At 49.9% G+C, this 19,570-nt stretch overlaps 1 protein-coding gene across 1 annotated transcript in view; it reads left to right on the forward strand.

Annotated features, from left to right (window-relative positions):
• The first annotated feature begins 8,636 nt into the window (after window positions 1-8,636).
• The window catches only part of COLEC11 (collectin subfamily member 11), a 47,421-nt gene continuing 36,487 nt past the window's right edge, over window positions 8,637-19,570 (forward strand). The window contains 2 exon segments of the mRNA XM_017860339.1: window positions 8,637-8,995; window positions 18,267-18,422. Coding sequence (XP_017715828.1) covers window positions 8,923-8,995; window positions 18,267-18,422 — 229 coding nt within the window. The 5' untranslated portion in view covers window positions 8,637-8,922.

Genomic DNA, 19,570 nt, shown 5'->3' on the forward strand with positions numbered 1-19,570 from the left:
AGCTTAAATATATAGAATATATATATATTTTTTTGAGACAGAGTCTCGCTCTGTCGCCCAGGCTGGAGTGCAGTGGCCGGATCTCAGCTCACTGCAAGCTCCGCTTCCCGGGTTCACGCCATTCTCCTGCCTCAGCCTCCCAATATATAGAATATTTTTGAAAGGTAAATACAAACTTTTTCATGATTGTGTTGAACAATGATTAGATAGTAAGCCTGCAGGCATGTGTATGCATTTGCTATGGGAAGTAATGGTGGTTTTAAAAAATCCTCCTTTTCCCTTCTAGTTACATTAGTCCAGCCTTTTCTCTGTGATTCATGCAACATAGTAAAGGAACTAGTGAAGGTATACAAAGTCACACAGTTCTTAAGTAGTACAGCATCTTGAATGTTTTCAGGCCCTGAGATGATACTAGATCCGTAAAGCGGGTATTAGACTTGATATTTATTAAAATGTATAGCAGGACAATGTAACTACAGCCTAGTGAAAGAGACATTTCAATGACTGGAGATGGGCCTGGTGCCTAAGATTCCTGTTACTGCTAGAGGAGCTGTTGGAAATACTTTAACTCCATTGAATTTTCTCACTATAATCAATAGCAGCAACAGTGGGTGAGTGACTGTAATGAAGTTTAGTCTGAATGCCTCTAGCAATCACATTTTACTCAAAATGCTATACAGATAAAATCAGGGCTGTGCTCTGTAATCACACACTTAATGAGGCCACCTTTCAAGTTAGTGTGCTGTTAATTGTCTGCATCTAAAATGGCCTAAGCTTCCTCTTGAAAGTAGAGTAAATCACTCCTTACTCAACTTTTAGATCATTATCTGACAGAACTCCCTTACCATTCTGCCAGTTTTATTCCCAACTGTGTTCTCTGGCATGCTGCAAGCTTGTGACAGTACCTGACCGTTCCACTCAGGGACCCTGAAAGCAGCGCTGACCACGTCGTAACCTGACATGGCTAAGTCTTCGCCTAAAGCTCTTGGGGAGTTTGATGTGGTGGGTGGGGAGTCACTCCCTGTGTTTGGTTGTGGCCTGAAGATGAGCTGCATCCTTCCTCCCTGGACCTCAGGTTTCCCACTGGGAAATGAAAGGGTGAGCCTGGGCTAGCTGAGTCTGAGGGTCCCGCTAATTCTGAAAGTCACTGACTAAGTAATATAAGTTCAAAGAATCTGCAAATATAGACAAGTTCTCAGAGTATTTGGCACTTAGTAAAGATGAATGAATGTGTTCTCTTGTCCTTGAAAACCAAACCAGTTACAGATTTTATTTTTTTAAGACAAGAGTCTTGCTCTGTCACCCAGGCTGGAGTGCAGAGGTGCGATCATGACTCAGTGCAGCCTCAAACTCCCCAGCTCAAGCGATCCTCCTGCCTCAGCCTCTTGAGTAGCTGGTACTACAGGCGCACACCCAGCTAATTAAAAAAAAAATTATTTTTTTTTAAAGATGGGGCTTGCTAGGTTGCCCAGGCTGATTTTGAACTCCTGGGCTCAAGTGAGCCTCCCTCCTTGGCCTCCCAACAGGCATAAGCCAGCATGCCTGGCCCGGGGTTAACTTGATTCGCAGTTTTAAGGCCTGTGCTGGAGCAGGAGCTTCTAGTGTGGCAGACAGTTGGGGGTGGGTAGGATGGTGTCTGGGGACTCCAGAACAGCTCCTGTGTATTCACTGAGTGTCAGTCCGTGTGGGTCAGGCACCGGGGCAGACTCTTGAAGGGATTCGCTCAGATCCTTACAGGGACCCTGGGAGGTAGGCAGTGGTTCCCCATGCTTGGGAAGTGTTAGAAACGAGAACACTGAGGTCCCACCAGCAGCGTATGACATCGGCAGCTTTAGGGTGGGGCCCAGCCACGTGTTTTAGGTTTTCCAGTAAATTCTGATGCAGGCTCAAGTTTGAGGACCTCTGATAGCTGACTCCCTAATAGTCTCAGATGATACAGTGGTGGGGCCCCGCCCTCATGCGCCCAGGCAGGGAGGCTGTGATCCAGATCTCACGTCTGTGCTCCCAATCTCAGGCCTATGCTCCCGGACAGCCCCGGAGTGGCACGGGGAGAGGCAAGCGCCAGGGAGAAGACGGAGGCCCAGCCCCACACTGCTGAGGCGGGAGGCCAGTGGGGCCCCGCTGTGTCAGGGAACACAAGGACTGGGAGAGGTGGCTGCCCTTAATGTCCTCATGGACAATGTCCCAGAGATTTGGCACATGCACTGTGTGACCCCAGTGAGAATTCCCATCCAGAGACAAGCAGGGTTTTCATCCGGCTCCTGCTGTCCAGATTTCTGAGTTATCTTTGAGAAATGTAAATACGATTTGGGATTTGTGCCAGAGTCTTGTCCTGGCCCCCTGAGAAGGTCAGGGTTTACCAGGCAAAAGGCTCTTCCCAGCAGCCACGACTTAAACGCTCTCAAGAAAAAGCTGTGGGGAGGAGAGGAAAAGGAGGAGGGGAAGGCCTCCTGGCCCTTCTGTTCCCAATGCAGGTGTGAACACGGTTTAGAGTCTAACCGCACTTCCAATGTAGTGTACTCGAAATAGGAAGTTAAATCATCACTTACTTATGTAACTGAGAGTAATTATCAGCTTATTGGCATATATATTTTTAAAGTCCTTAACATTTCAGGAACACAAAAACAAATGGAAAACACCCACATCAGCTGTGAAACAGAAGCCAGGCAGTCGGGTCTTGGGGGGGTTCCATGAGGACCTTGCTGGCTTGCCCACTGACAAGTGCAGCTTTAGTGCGCGGGGCCCAGACTCTGACTGGCACGTTCTTTGTGAACTGCAATCTTGGGCAAGGTCTCTCATTCTTGAACTCTGAAATGGGGGTGATAACTCCTTGCTCTGAGGGTAGCTGTGAGGCCTCCATTAGTGAGTGGTCGTGAATGATCCTAGCTGGCATTGGGTTCTACACACGGTTCTGTTCTCTTCACCTGTTTGCGTCCTGCACAGGCAGAGGGGATGGCTGCCCAAAGGATATGATGTGATGGGCCTGGCCTGGGCACACTGTGCTCCGCACCCTACTTCAGACAACAGAGGCAGAGTCACCATGAGGCCAATAAAGATCCGGCTGGAGAGGCCTTAGCATTGAGTTCTGTGGTCATATATTTTTATAAAATTAGCACAAATAAAATATTTAGCACAATGAGTGAAGACTGCTGTCTGGTTCCTCTGTCACAGCCTCCCGCTGAGTGGTGCTGACATGGCCCAGGCATCTTTGGATCTCGCTGAGGGTTTCCCCACCTCAGCACTGTTAGCTTTTGGGGCTGGAGCGCTCCGTGCTGTGGGGCCATCCCATGCATTGTAGGATGTTTAGCAGCAGCCCTGGCCTCTCCCACTAGAAGCCAGTACCGTCTCTCCAGTTGTAACAACTGAAAATGTCTTCTGCACATTGTCAAATGTCCTTGAGCCCGAGGGGTGTGGACAGCAAACTGAAGTTGAGTTGGCATTATATTATTTTGGATTTCAGCCGGATATGATCGGTGGTTCATGGTGTAGGAGGAGGTCAGGAGCTACAAATTGGTCAGTGGTGTGGTCATGTCAAAGACTAGGATTACTCTGCACAAAACAAACCAAAACCCAAACGTTGAAATGCCTGAAATCAAACACCTAGTATATGAAAGAAAACTGATAAGAGGTTTCCCCAGCCTTGACAACCATCCAAAAAATATTCATGACATGACTGGTAAAGGCTTGTGGAGCTGAAGTAAACCATTTGAAGCTACCAATAATAAGACATTTAAATAACCATGCAAGATAGAGCAAGTACTGAGTTATCTTCTGCTCTTTCTATAGATATTTGTGTTCATGGGAGCAGGCAATGAAAGAATATACAGCCAAGTAATATAGAAACATAAGGGCTCATCTCTACTAAAATACAAAAAATTAGCCAGGCACAGTGGCTCACACCCGTACTCCCAGCACTTTGGGAGGCCAGGGTGGGTGGATCATGAGGTCAGGAGGTCGAGACCATCCTGGCTAACGCAGTGAAACCTCATCTCTACTAAAACACAAAAACCTAGCTGGGCGTGGTAGTGGGCACCTGTAGTCCCAGCAACTTGGGAGGTTGAGGCAGGAGAATCGCTCGAACCCAGGAGGCAGAGCTTGCAGTGAGCTGAGATCGCACCACTGCACTCCAGCCTCGGCAATGGAGCAAGACTCCATCTCAAAACAAAACAAAACAAAACCCAAAACAAAACATAAGGGCTATCAGGCAGCTTTTTAAAAAACTAAACTTTTATTAACATCTAGAGAAAATTATAGATTCACATGCAGTTTTAACAGAGATGCTGTGTACTTAACTTCCCCAAGGGCAGCATCTTGTGAAACTGCAGGACAGTCTCCCAGCCAGATACAGGGATGTGCCTCACTGCAGTCACCACGGGGACCCCGCACGGCGCCCTCCTATACCACCCCCTTCCCTCTGCCCCACTTCCTCCTGAATCCCTGGCAACTGTGGGTCTGTTCTCAGTTTCTGTAGTTTGGCCATCTCAAGAGTGTTGTATAAAGACAATCATACAGTAAGGAGCCTTTTGGGATGGTATTTTTCAGTAAGTAGAGTACCTAGTTCCTACAAGGTGCTGCGTGGGGTCGATGGTGGGTTCCTCTTTGTGACTGGGTCGCGTTCCATGGCAGGCATGTACCACAGTCTGTTTAACCATTCACCTGGTGAAGGATGTCCAGGCTGATTCCTGTTTTGGGATATTACAAATAAAGCTGCTATAAACCTTGGTGTACAGCAAGCTTGTCCAACCCGCAGCCCGGGGGCTGCATGTGGCCCAGGATGGCTTGAATGTGACCCTACACGTAAGCTTTCTTAAGACATCGTGAGTTTTTTTGCTTTTTTTTTTTTTTTTTTTTTGCTCATCAGCTATTGTTAGTGTATTTTATGTGTGGTCCAAGGCAATTCTTCCAATGTGGCCCGGGGAAGCCAAAAGACTGGACAGCCCTGGTGCATGTGAACACAGCTTTCCACTTCTCTGGACTAATTCCTGGAGTGCAGTTCCTGGGTGGTAGTGTGGTTGTATGTTTAGTTTTTTGAGGCACTCCTAGACTTTTCCAGTGTGGCTGCAGCATTCTTTTCTTTCTTTCTTTCTTTCTTTTTTTTTTTGAGACGGGGTCTTGCTCTGTTATCCAGGCTGGAGGGCAGTGGTGTGATCTCAGCTCGCAGCAACCTCCACCTCCTGGGCTCAAGCGATTCTCCCGCCTCAGCCTCCAGAGTAGCTGGGACTATAGGCATGCACCACCACGCCTGGCTAATTTTTTATTTTTAGTAGAGATGGGGCTTCACCATGTTGGCCAGGATGGTCTCGATCTCTTGACCTCGTGATCTGCCTGCCTCGGCCTCCCAGAGTGCCGGGAGCACAGGCCTGAGTCACCACGCCCAGCTGGCTGCACCATTTCAAATTGCTCCCCGTTTCCCCTCATGCCAGCCTTTGGTGTTGGGATTTTGTTTTAGCCACCTGGATAGACATGTAGTGATAGTTCACTGTGGGTTTTGTTTGCATTTCTCTAATGGCTAATGGCGTTGCACATCTTTTCATGTACTTATTTGCTGACTGTGTATCCTCTTTGGTGAAATGTCTCTTCATGTTTTTGCCCATTTTCTACTTGGGCAGTTTGTTATTTTCCTGTCAAGTTTCGAGAGTTCTTTCTGTATTCCCGACACTCTCCTTTGCTGGATTTGTGGCTGACAGACGCCTCCTCCCATCCTGTAGCCTGTCTTTGCATCTTCTTCACGGTGTCATTTGTAGAGCAAAAGGTTTTAATTTTGGTGAAGTTCCATTGATCAGTTATTGCTTTTACAGATTGTACTTTGATGTTAGAATATCAAAGAATGATTTGCCTAGCCTTAGATAGATCCTGAAGATTTTTCTTCTATGTTTTTTTTTCTAAAAGTTTTGTAAGTTTACATTTTACATTGAAGCCCATGATCTATTTTGAGATAGTTTTTGTATGAGGTGTGGGGCTTATATTGGGGTTCATCATTTTTGCCTATGGACGTCCAGTTGCTCTGGACTGTTCATGGCACCTGCTGTCTTCCCTCCACTGAATCGCTTTTGTACTTTTGTGAGAAAGCAGTTGAATGTATTGGTGTAGACCTAGTTCCAGGCTCTCTGTTCTGTTCCATTGTATAGTGTCTTAGAATTGGGTAGATTGATTCTTCCTACTTTATTCTTTTTCAAAATCGTTTTAGCTATTCTAGTTCCTTTCTCTTTTCATAAACATTTTAGAATAGCCTTGTCTGTATCTACAAAAATTATTGTTATGATTTTGATAGAAATTGTGTTAAGCTTGTACTGTGTATTAACTTGGGGAGAATCGACATTTTACTCTGTTGAGTCTCCTAATCTATACTTTTTAATTTTAATTTTATTATTTTTGAAACAGGGTCCCACTCTGTCACCTAGGCTGGAGTACAGTGGTGCTATCTCAGCTAACTGCAACATCCATCTCCTAGGCTCAAGTGATCCTCCCACCTCAGCCTCCTGAGTAGCTGGGACCATGCTACTATGCCCGGCTAATTTTTGTATTGTTTTTGTTAGAGACAGGGTTTCCCCATGTTGCCCGAGCTGGTCTTGAACTCCTGGACTCAAGTGATCCTCCCACTTCAGCCCCGCAAAGTGCTGAAATTACAGGCATGAGCCACCATGCTTGCGTGAGTCTCCTAATCTATCAAGACGATGTGTTTCTCTATTTATTCAGATCTTTTTTGAGGTTTTCAGCAGCATTTTGTAGTTTTCAGCATGTAAGTTCTATATATGTTTTGTTAGATTTACACCTAAGTATTCCTTTTTTAAAGCAATTGTAAATGATATTATTTTGAATTTTGGTGTCTATGAATTCATTGCTATTTTATAGAAATCTGCTTGATTTTTCATTGTTTATTTTTATTTATTATTTTTTTTGAGACAGAGTCTCACTCTGTCACCCAGGCTGGAGTAGAATGGCGTGACCTCAACTCACTGCAACCTCTGCCTCCTGGAGTCAAGCGATTCTCCTGCCTCAGCCTCCCGAGTAGCTGGGACTGCAGGCATGTACCACCATGCCTGGCTGATTTTTGTATTTTTAGTAGAGACGGGGTTTTGCCTTGTTGGCCAGGCTGGTCTCGAACTCCTGACCTCAGGGGATCTGCCCACTTGGCCTCCCAAAGTGCTGGGATTACAGGTGTGAGCCACCACGTCTGGCCTACTTGGTTTTTTAAATATTGCCTTGTATCCTGTCACCTTTTGCACTGATTTAATAGTTTCCAGAAGCTCTTTTCTGTAGACTCTTGGATTTTCTAAGGAGACAACCATGTCATCTGCAACAAGGGACAGTGTTATTTTATTTTTCGAATCTACACGCTGTTTATTTCCTTTTTGTGCCCTGCTGGTGTGCCTAGAATTTAGCACTGCAGTGAGTAAGAGGTGAGAGTGGACACCCTTGCCTTGTCTGAATCTCAGGAAGGAAACGTTCCATTTTTGCCCATGAGGTATGGTGTTAGCTGTGGCTTTGCCTTTAAAAGATGATCTTTATCAAGTTGAGGAAGGTCTCCTGCAACTACTTTTCTGAGAGTTTTTGTCATGACAGGTGTCATTTATGCCAAATGCTATTTCTGCATCAATTGACATATTCGTGTGATTTTCTTTGTTAGCTTGTTAATGGGTTTTTATGAAAGGAGCTTTGACTATTGACATAGCCTCATATTCCTGGATGAAACCCCATTTGGTCATAGTTGATAAATCTTTTTCTATATTACTGAATTCTGTTTGTTAATATTTTATTAAGGATTTTCTCATCTATATTCATGAGGGTTATTGGTCTACAGTTTTTTTGTTCTGTCTTTGTCTGCTTTTGGTATCAGGGTAATAATCAACTTTATAAAATGAATTGGTAAATATTCCCTCCTCTTCTATTTTCTGGAACAGGATGTGTAGAATTGGTGTTAATTTTTCTTAAACGTTTTGTAGACTCTCCTGTGTAACCATCTGGCCCTGAAATGTCTTTCTGGGGAGTGTTTAAATTGCAAGTTCAATTCCCTTCCTTGGTATAGGGCTATTGAATTATCTGTTTCCTGCTGAGCATGTTGTAGTGTGTTTTCATGAAGTGGTTCATTTTGTCTAAATTGTCAGATTTATGTATAACTTTAATCATACATTTCAAATAATCCATTATTTTCCTGAATTTTATTATTTGTGTGGAATTAGTCTGTTTTACATTTTATTTTCTGAGTTTTCAGTCTAAATAAATATTCACCTTTGAACCTAGCTTCCTATGATTGTAATTTTATATGTCTCTTTTTCTTAAATAAGGTTCCTCTGTCCCCCAAAACATGCAAGATTCAGGCTGCACAGAAGCTGGATCTATCCAGCCCCTGACTAAGATTTGTTTCTGGCATTACATGAAACTTGCCTTTAAATGAAACTTAAATGCGTGGAGTGAGTTTCCGGACTCAGGTGTGGCCAGGTCTCCACAGCCCGTGGTCAAGCTCTTACTGCCTTCTGAAGCGAAATCCCCTGTGAGCGAAGCAAAGGAGATCAGTCAGCTGCACTGGTTTCTGTCTGATTGGTGCCAGGTGATGAGCGTCCCTCCTCTTCATGCTCTTCTGAATTTCTACAGTAGTCGTGCTTATTTTTTCAAAACACGAAAAGAAAGAAGAGAAAGCCAAAAAAGAAACAAGAGTGGGGCGTTTGGGTTGGAGAGTCAGCAGGGGCATCTCCAGGAGGGTCGTGCCCCCCACCCCGAAGCCGGCCTCAGGGAGTGCTTGGCGTGGCCGGCGTTGCCACACTCCCCAGGCCGCCCTGCGGGACGGTGGGCGCAGCGCAGACAGGAAGCGGCCGAGATAAGGCTGCGGCCGGCCCGGCAGCCTGATTTGCTGGGCTGTCTGATGGCCCAGGCCGAGGCTTCTCCCTGCGCCTTAGACCGCGGCCGCCTCTCTAAACAGCAGCCATGAGGCGCCGGGGGCAGTGTCCTCGCGGGCCGGCGACGGGCAGGACGCCCCGTTCGCCTAACGCGTGCTCAGGTAGGAGACGCTGCCCGGGGCTGCAGCTGAGGGTTGACGGGGGCTAAGACGGTGGAGAGGGGAGGCAGGCAGGGTTCCAAACGGGGCGCGACGTGGGCTCCGGCTGAGCGAGGAGGATGGGAATCTGTCCCTAGATCCTGGCAAAAAAGAGGGAGTCTCAATAAATCTGGCACCAGAGTTCCAAAGTTGGATTCGTTCATGGCGGAAATTCGTGGAGCCTATTGATGAGATGGGTTCAGACCCCTGAGAGTTACTGGAAGATGGAGTCACCCTCTTGGGTGGCAGATTTCAAAGAGCCCAAGGCCCAGAGGGCGAAACAGTCTTTGCTAACTCCAAACCTCAGTTCAGTCCTTGGTCGCACAACCTGAGGATTGTTCCTGAGCCTGAGCAGCGTCTGAGGGGTCAGGGGACAGCAGCCACCACTGCTCCCGGGGACCATTGGCTCTGTGTTGGGCTCAGGAACGGGGATCAGAGAGGTGGGGGAAAGGTGGGCCTTGGGGTGGCAACTTTCAAGGGAGGGACTTGGAGTTCAGATGGGGTCGTGTAAAACCAGGTGGGGTCATCTTGTCTCCAAAATTGGAAAGGAGGAAAGTTCCCTAGGGCAGCCGCCTCCTGCCTGGATGCCTTGCCCTAGGAACTGGCTGTCTTTTTAGAGCTGAGGTGATGTGGCCGTTCTCAGTGTAAAGATGAGCGTTTAAAGCCATGGCATGTGGGTAGCCGACGTTTTGGTTTGATGGGAAACACTTTGCCTGTGCTAGGCAGAGCACTGCCCCAATCTTTCACAGCTATTTGATTGTATTTACAATTTTGAAAAATCCATGCGCCAGAGAAGAGAGCACACCGGTAATGTGCTGACTGCTGGGGGAACGTAAGAGGGGAGAGATCCCTTCTTACTCTGTGCTCTTGGTAAGAAACTAAGAGGAGTGTGTGCTGTTGTGGGGTGGAATCCACGCAGAATCCAAGCTGCCCCAGAAGGTGCTCTGTCACTGTAGGGAGGGAAGCACCACAGCGGGGTTGAGGCAGTCGCCAGTGAGACGGGCCTCCTGGTGCTTCAGGGATGTGGTCCTCAGGAGGCATTTTGTGGTGCCTGTAAGTTGCTGGGCATTGCTGAAGTTACTTAACGAAAATGTAGAATAGCATGTTTGGCAACTGAAGCCATGATTTTCTCCCATTGTCTATTTCATTCTTTTTTTTTTTGAGATGGAGTCTGGCTCTGTCGCCTAGGCTGGAGTGCAATGGCACAATCTGGGCTCACTGCAACCTCTGCCTCCCAGGTTCAAGTGATTCTCCTGCCTCAGCCTCCTCAGTAGCTAGGATTACAGGTGTGCATCATGGTGCCCAGCTAATCTTTGTATTTTTTAGTGGAGAGATGGTTTCACCATGTTGGCCAGGCTGGTCTCGAACTCCTAACCTCAGGTGATCCGCCTGCCTTGGCCTCACAAAGTGCTAGGATTATAGGTATGAGCCACAGGGCCTGGCCCCATTGTTCATTTCATTTTTAACATGTACTTCTTCTCAGGATTCCACGTTTAACCCCCTCCCCCTGCTGTTCAAGTCTGCCCCTTCCATTGATGGGAAGGCCCTAAGCTTCTTGGGCCCTGGCTGGGAGATAAGGATGTTGTTCTTAAAGAGGTCCTGGGGGTAGCTGTGGCTTCTCCGTTTACAAAATAGAATTCCTCTTCTAAGAAGGCAGTCAGAGGGTGAGACCTCTGGGAAGCAGAGACTCCTTCGGGGACCTGCGTGCCCTCACCCTGTGCCTACCTGCCGTGGTTCCTGCTGTGTGTCAGAGAGCGCCCTGAGGCAGGGCCTCTGTGCCCATAGGCCTAGATGGGGCCTGTCGCAGGAAAGTGGACAGAAACTCTGTGAATGGGCAGCGGGGTCAGTGAATGAGTGAAGTGAGGGAAGGCACGAGAAATCCCGGCCTGGGCTGCTCCGGGGGTCAGTGGATGAGTGGAGTGAGTGAAGGCACGAGAAGTCCCACGTGGGCTGCTCCGGGGTGAGTGAAAGAATGGAGTGAAGGCACGAGAAATCCCGGCCTGGGCTGCTCCGGGGTGAGTGAAAGAATGGAGTGAAGGCATGAGAAATCCCGGCCTGGGCTGCTCCGGGATCAGCGAGTGAGTGTGAGTGAAGGCACGAGAAGTCCCATCTGGGCTGCTCTGGGTTTCTCCGCTCACTACTCACCCCTTTTCTTTTTTTTTTTTTTTTTTTTTTTTTTTTTTTTTTTTTTTTTTTTTGAGACGGAGTCTCGCTCTGTTGCCCAGGCTGGAGTGCAGTGGCGCAATCTCGGCTCACTGCAAGCTCCATCTCCCGGGTTCCCGCCATTCTCCTGCCTCAGCCTCCCGAGTAGCTGGGACTACAGGCGCCCGCCACCACGCCCGGCTAGTTTTTTGTATTTTAGTAGAGACGGGGTTTCACCGTGTTAGCCAGGATGGTCTCGATCTCCTGACCTCGTGATCCGCCCGTCTCGGCCTCCCAAAGTGCTGGGATTACAGGCTTGAGCCACCGCGCCCGGCCTACTCACCCCTTTTCTTGGGAAATGGAGCCTGATCTTTGTTGAACCCACTCTTGGAACATGTGTGGAGTGAAGGCAGTAAAAGCCTTGCTGAACGCCTGTTTACACCTGAACAGAATCATTTCTAACTAGAGAGGAAATACCCATGTCAGCCTTTGATTCCTGAGACATTAAAAAAAAAAAAATCTAAACCCAGTTTGCATCCAACAAACACTGAGAAGTAAGGTTTGACTTGCGCACTGAGTGGGTGGGGAGCAAGAGTTTACCATTGCTTTCAGAAGCCACATACCACCAGGAGCCAAAATACTGCTGCTCAGGCAGCAGCCGGGGAGACTATGGTTATGAGCCCAGTGGACCAGCCTGTATGGCTACAAACCTTGTGGTGCCCCTTGTTTTGACATTTTATTTTTATTTTATTTTATTTATTTCATTTTTTTTTTTTTTTGAGACTGAGTCTTACTCTCGCTCAGGCTAGAGGGCAGTGGTATGATCTCCGCTCACCACAACCTCCACCTCCTGGGTTCAAGCGATTCTCCTGCCTCAGTTTCCCGAGTAGCTGGAATTCCAGGCACCCGCCACCACGCCTAGCTAATTTTTGTAGTTTTAGTAGAGATGAGGTTGCACCATGTTGGCCAGGGTGGTCTCAAACTCCTGACCTCAGGTGATCCACCCGCCTCGGCCTCCCAAAGTGCTGGGATTACAAGCGTGAGCCACTGTGCTTGGCCCATTTCAACATTATTAGAATTTCAGGACAACGACAGCAGGGCAGTAACCCACATCTGCAGACTGCCTGCCCTGGAAATACTGCGTAGACATTAGATGTAATAAAGATTCGGAAACATGGAAACGCCACCAGGAGAAGAGCAGGAGGCTCTATTTGTGGACTTTCGCTCTGTTGTTTGTTCCTTTATTCACTCATTCATTTGTTCACTCGGTTTGGTGCCTGCTCAACTGCAGGCTTCTGCATGCTCAGAGACCTTTACGAAGCTGTAGCTTGCACAGATCACTCCAAGCCTGCAGGGAACAAGGAAAGTGGGAGAAGTGAAGTCCGCTGGTGGGAGGAGTGAAGTCCGCTGGTGGGAGGAGTGAAGTCCGCTGGTGGGAGGAGTGAAGTCCGCTGGTGGGGTCCTCGGTTTCCGCTTTTCAGTTGCCCTTATTGTTCTACTATCCACGTGAGCACAGGGGAGCAGGGTGTGGGTCTCTACAGGGGAGCAGCGGGTGCGGGGTGTGGAGAGGAGGCTGGAGGCGGGCTGTGGGTGGGGGGTATGGAGAGGAGGCTGGAGGCCTGGTGGTGGAGTTGGGGCCGATTGTTCAACTCCATATTGCATTGTCTTTATCGTGAGGAACTGTAATAATGTACAAGGTTGTTTTGGGAATTAAATCAGATATGTGTCCACATTTGGTATACAATGTATATTGACTTCTTGTTCTCTCCATCAAAAACCTATTTTAAAAAATCCCTTATGTCATGACGGAAGGAGGAAGATGGGCCCTTCCTTTGAGGCATGGGGAAAGGGTAGTCGGGCAGAAAGAGGAAAGCAGCCAACAGTGCTGGGAAGCCCTGGATTTCAGTCCCACCCTCACCACATACTAGTTACGCAATGCTGGGAAGGGTTCTTAATTTTTCTTTTCTTTGGCTTCCTCATCTGTGACGAGGGCCTGATAGTGCTGACCTCTGTGCAGTGTATGGGAGTTATTTTCCTCCAACCCAGTGGACATTCTGCACCCTTGTCCTTTACAAAGTCATTTCTGCAAAGGGCTCTGCAGGAAGAAGCCAGGTCCTCATTTGGTGCACGATGACCCACACTGCAGGATGGCACTGAATGGAAGCAGGTTTCCCTGTGCCCATTCTGTGGGAGAACTGACTAATGCAGAGGCATTGGGCAGGGCACAGGTGTTCTCAGATGAGGAACCCTGGCTTCCAGCGCTTTCCCTGGACTGGGAGCCCACGCATGTGATCGCAGTAGGATCAGGAGCTGCCATTCGCTGAGCATTCACTGTGTGCCGCGCTGGGTCACGGTGCCACGCACATTAATCACCTCTGCTATCCCTTCAAATAGCCAATCTCCACATTAAGAGAAGGGCAGGGGCTCGGAAAGGGCATGTGGTGTGGCCAAGGTGCTGGTAAGTGGTTCAGTGGATTTGTAGCTGCCCCTCACCCACTGCACTCAGGATGCCAAGTCCCGGGAGGTCTCTGGGCAGTGCCGTGGCCCCTCCGTGGCCCAGGGAGGCAAGCGCTGGCTGCCCCACAGTCCTGAGGGTGAGCTCCATGCCACCAGCTGTGCCCTTCCTCTCCCAGCACCCATCAGTGGCATGCAGTCTGCCTTAATAAGATTAGATAATCCATAAGCTACAGCTACGTAAAGTTGAGTAAAAAGACATTGAATGCTGTGGATACTGTGCTGTGATATCTTTTAAAACTCAAGAGCGGCCAGGCGCGGTGGCTCATGCCTGTAATCCAAGCACTTTGGGAGGCCGAGGCAGGTGGATCATGAGGTCAGGAGATCGAGACCATCCTGGCTAACACGGTGAAACCCCGTCTCTACTAAAAATACACAAAATTAGCTGGGCGTGGTGGCAGGCGCCTGTGGTCCCAGCTACTCGGGAGTCTGAGGCAGGAGAATGGTGTGAAACCAGGAGGCAGAGCTTGCAGTGAGCCGAGATAGTGCCACTGCACTCCAGCCTGGGCGACAGTGCGAGACTCCATCTCCAAAAAAAAAAACCTCAAAAACAAGCCAGGCTGGGCGCGGTGGCTCACGCCTATAATCCCAGCAGCTTGAGAGGCTAAGATGGGCAGAGCACTTCAGCCCAGCAGACCAGCCTGGGCAACATGGCGAGACCCTGTCTCTACAAAAAAGACAAAAATTGGCCAGGCATGGTGGTACATGCCTATAGTCTCGACTACTAGGGAGGCTGAGCTGGGAGGATCCCCTGAGCCCAGGAAACTGAGGCTGCAGTGAGCCAAGATGGCACCACTGCACTCCAGTCCTGTCCCCAAACCAAAAACAAGCAAAACGTGACAGAAGATGCTTTAAGAACGCATAATGTGTAGGAATACTGCTTAAACCCCTCCAGAGGAGAAGCTCGCATTTGGGATGGCGTCCCCCAGGGGAGGGCGGGTGGATGGGAGCAGGGCTGGGGTTTCGGGGCTGGCGAGGCAGGTGCGCTCACCAGTGTCTGCAGTGTGGTGAGACCTTGTCATCGTGTAGTTGTATACACATTAACTCCTAATGAACTAGAAAGTGAGCATCAAAAATGACACCTCGAAGTGTTAATAATTGTTGAAGCTGGGCAATGGTACGTGGAAGTTCATGGTACTGGTTTTGTGTGTAACTGACATTTCCCATCACAATGTTAATGATGATGAGAGCCTCAGCAGGACAATGCCGGGCCCCGTGATGGCTGCGTCACTGCACGAGGTGGGCTCCCACCCACAGTCCCTTCTCTGCAGAGCCGGGAGCCCCCACTTTCCTCCTGGCCTTCCCACTCCTGTGCTTTGTAAAGTCATCTCTACTTCTGATTCCTTGTGGATTCTTGCAGGATGTTTGAATAAAAGGGGGTGTGGGCAGTTTCTGAATCCCTTTTTCCACCACCCTTCCCACATGCGCAGTGGGCCCTGGAGTGACGGGAGAGGAGCCGGGATTTGAGTAGGGTCTTCATGGACAGGGTGGCGTGCGGACTACGTAGACCATCATGATGTATCTGAAGCTCATGGGTTTACTTTTTGTGACTTTGAGCTTTTTTTTCTTTTCCTTTTCTTTTTTTTTTTTTTGAGACAGGGTCTCACTCTGACTGCCCAGGTTGGAGTGCAGTGGTGCGATCAGAGCTCACTGCAGCGTCAACCTCCCGGGCTCAGCCTCCCACTTCAGCCTCTCCTGTAGCTGGAACTACAGGGGCCTATCACTACACCTGGCTAATTTTTTGTAGATGGGGTTTAGCCATGTTGCCCAGGCTGGTCTCAACCTCCTGGGCTCAAGCCATCTCCTGGCCTCGGCCTCCCAAAGTGCTGGGATTACAGGCGTGAGCCACTGTGACTTTTAGCTTTAAAGTACCTTTGTTTCCCTGAGCCATTCTTGGACACCCAGGATGAGAGGCGGCTTCAGCTTTAAGGTCTGTAGGTTTTCATAGAGGTAGGACGAGTCTGTCCTCTTTGGCAAGTGAAGCTCTCCCACTCACTTGCCCAAGCTCTGGCTCCGCCCTGACTCTAACCCTCTCTCCCTTCCCGCCCCGCCCCTTCATTAACCCTTGCCTCAGCGGTAATGGACATTTAACACGGAATGTTTATGGCAGTAACCCCAGCCGTCTCCACGTCATCTTTTTGTCTGTTACCACTAGAGGGAATTTTTTCAGATTTGGGAGAGGGATTTCAAATGACTTCCCTTCAAGCTGCAGGGCTGTCTTGGGCATCTTGACCTCCACACATTTCTGGGAGGACTCGTCGTGCAGCAGGACTTCAGGTGGTAAAGGTGGGCTTTCGCCAGCCAGAGGTGGGGTCTCTGTAGACGCCATGGGGCCCTGGCTTTTGGGACTGTCTGGACCACTCTCCCCTGGCTTTTGTAGCAGGGCTGTCACGGGGCTGTTGATGTGGAAATCCCCCCACCACAGATGGCCTTTCTCTGGCAGCTAAGGTGACCTTCATTCTGGGCCTGAGAGGGCCAGCTGGCCTGGAATTGAGGAAGAGAAAATGCAAGGTGCCCTGACCTCCAAGCCTTGCAAACCGAACCATTGCTCACCCGCTGGGTCACATGGGAGTCTAGAGGTGTCTCAGACTCGGAAAGTCGAACCCGGGCCCCTGACTTAGCCTCACCTCCTCAGTTCTGTTTCTCAGCAGCTGGCTGCACTGTTCATCTGGCTGCTCAGAACAAAAGCTTTAATCTTTGACTTCTGTCTGTCGTTTCCCACATCATTGATCAGCAAAACCTGTCAGCTTTGCTTCCAGACTGCATCCCAGACCTTTGTCATCACCTCCACCCACACATGGGGTCTAGCTGCTGTCCTTGCCCACTGTGCTGTTGTGGTCACCTTGGCTTGGCCTCCTGTCTTCGGTTGCTATTCCTCTAAGTCCTGTCTCAAGAGCAGGGTGACCCTTTTATAAAGCCGCTCCCTGATCCAGACCCTCTGTCTCATACAGAGCAACCCCCAAAGCTGCCGGGCGCCGGCTACTGTCTCCTGCTCTCTGGCCTTGGCTTCCTCTGTGCCCACCAGGCCAGCCCACCTCTCCCCGCATTGTCTGGCATGCACTGCCTCGGGGCTTTCTCTGAGCCACTCTCATCCACCTGTCAGCGAGGCTTCCCTGGCAACCGTCTTGAACAGCAGCATGTGTCCCGGCCACTGTACCCTGCCTCACTCTTCCCCACGGCGCTTACCCCTGCCTTTGTCTGTCTCGGTCTGTCTGTCTGTCTCTTCCAATAGGAATAAAAACATAAATGTTCTTGCTCTACTCCTGGTGCCTAGAACTGTGCCTGACATTTGGTCGGCATCCACAAATGTTTTTAAACGAATGATTAACCAAACGAAAGGAGGCCAGGAAGTATCCAGAAGCATGGTCTTTGGGATGGACGGATGCTCCTGTGGCTTCGATGCTCTGTGGGAGCCCCAGGCCCAGCTCGCCGTGGCTCTTTTTCCGCTGTACTCCGGGGCTGCTGTCTGCACTCTGCCTTCTGGACTGTCCCTCTCTCCCCTCCTGTCCCTGTCCCTCTGTTTCCTGGCCTCTCCTTCAAGTTCAGTAGTTTCCATTGCCCTCTTTGTTTTCCGAGTTTTATTTATTATATATACATATATATATTTTTGGGATGGAGTCTTGCTGTCATGCAGGCCGGAGTGTAGTGGTACGATCTCAGCACTCCGCAACCTCCGCCCCCTGGGTTCAAGCAGTTCTCCTGCCTCAGCCTCCCAAGTAGCTGGGATTACAGGTGCCCACCACCACACCCAGCTAAGTTTTGTATTTTTGGAAGAGACGGGGTTTCACCATGTTGTCCAGGCTGGTTTAGAACTCCCGACCTTAGGTGATCTGCCCACCTTGGCCTCCCAAAGTGCTGGGATTACAGGTGTGAGCCACCACGCCCGGCCTTGTTTTCCAAGTTTTAACGCCCTCTGCGTTGAAGAAACAACGGGGGCAGCACATACTTGCCCCTCCTGGGACGGTCAGGAGTCCATGATACCCCTCTTCCTGTGGGCTCGGCCCCCACCTCCCCAGGACCCTGCGTTCCTAAGGCTGGGCTCCTCTCTCCTTATTGATCTCACCGAGGAGGGCCCATGTCCTGTCACCTAAGGAGATGTGGGGCGTGGATTTGTTGTCTGTGAATGGAGCCACTAAGCCTGGAGCTCCTCAGGCACCTCGGCTCTTTCCTTTAGATGTTTCTCAGCCTCCCTCCACTGTGCCCAGCTCTGCAGAGGCTCCATGTCTGTCGTTGGCCATGCCGTGTGGAGACCCCCTACTCCACTCTGTGTAGGAATCGTTTGTCCCACAGACCAGATGGAACTCCTTGGGGTGGGCGAGTCGTAGGCCTTCAACCAAGGCTCACTGACCAGGGCTGGCATGCACTTGGTGCCTGGTGCCTGACCTTGGGGCTGCTGTGGAAGCTTCTCGGTGGAGGCTCATGATTGGTGCTTGAGTGAGTGGGGAGAACCTGGCCTGGGGGCCCAGACAGCCCTTCCAGGCGCCAGGAGGGCTGCACGCCTTGCCTCCAGGCCTGCTCACTGTCACTGGCTGCCCGGCTTTTGCAGTTCCCATCACTGTTTATTCCTTCCTCTGTGTAGGAGTCGGTGTCCTGCCTGCGCTCAGGATGAGGGGGGATCTGGCCCTGGCGGGCGTTCTAATCAGCCTGGCCTTCCTGTCACTGCTGCCGTCTGGACATCCTCAGCCGGCTGGTGATGACGCCTGCTCCGTGCAGATCCTCGTCCCTGGCCTCAAAGGTAACCACTCCCTGAACTTTGGGCTGCTGGCCAGTGGCCTCTGGGCCAGTTCAGAGACTCCTATGCAACTGGGAAGTTCCACAGAAAAGCACAAAGCCCGGGCAAATCTGCTCACCCCATTGGGCCTCAGTTTCCCCATCTGGAAATCAAGGGTTGGGCAACATGAAGTCTAAACTGTCTTCGGCCATGGAATTTCTAATTCTGAAGGTAGCAATTTATTTGCAACTCAGCCCTCTCCAGGGGGGCCTTGCTGGAAGGCACCTGGGTTTTGTCAGACCCTGCACACATGGCCTCGTGTGATGCTCCCCATGAGATGATCTCATTTGGACCATTTTACGCATGAGGAAATTTGGGGCTCAGAGAAAATCTGCAATTTGCGTGAGTTCCCCAAGTGTGCTCCACATGGCGTCCTGAGAGCTCTTAATATTTTATTTTAAAAATTAAAAATCCCTGCTGGTCTAGTGGCTAGGGGGAAAAAAAAGAAACAAACATTGTTTGTTTGTTTTCTTTTTGCTTTGTCTGCAATCTGCTCACAGATAGAGATAGTTCTGCATGTCAGGCATGGGTGAGAAAGTCCATGAGGCTGCAGGATCTGAAGCCTTCCGAGTAGCATCTTCAAGTAAGAAAATCACCAGCTTCTACAAAGCAGAGGCAACAGGTCCCCAAACCTGGTGGAGCCCAGTGTGAAATGAAAATGTGGGCCCCTTGTTCAAAATTACAGAACCCAAGAAGGGACAGCAGAGTGTGTGCCAGTGTCGGGTGGCAGGGCCGGGGCTGCACGAGCCACGGCAGAGTCCAGGCCGCAGCTGAGGGGAGTCACATGGGTGCTGAGGAGGTGGAGGGGCACATTGACCTTCTGCGCCCTGAATCAAGTCCGCCTCCTCCTCATCCCCACGCAGGCTGCTTGGGCCTTCAGTGTCTCTTGTGGAGTGGCTGCAGCTCTTTTTATTGAAACATTAGAGAAAAGTGGATTCAAACCACGATCAAAATAGTCACCATAAAAGACAAGCCCTCTTCTGGGGCACAGGGTCCGAACAGCTCAGGGCCACCCTGCCAGGCCACGCAGCTCTGGATCGGGGCTCTTTTCTGGCTTGTTCACCCTGCTGTTGGAAACCAAGTGGGCCGCCCTACAGCCCAGACAAGCCGAG

The sequence above is a fragment of the Rhinopithecus bieti genome, unplaced genomic scaffold, assembly GCF_001698545.2.
Source record: "Rhinopithecus bieti isolate Rb0 unplaced genomic scaffold, ASM169854v2 scaffold_51905, whole genome shotgun sequence".
In the NCBI taxonomy this organism is placed as follows: domain Eukaryota; kingdom Metazoa; phylum Chordata; class Mammalia; order Primates; family Cercopithecidae; genus Rhinopithecus; species Rhinopithecus bieti.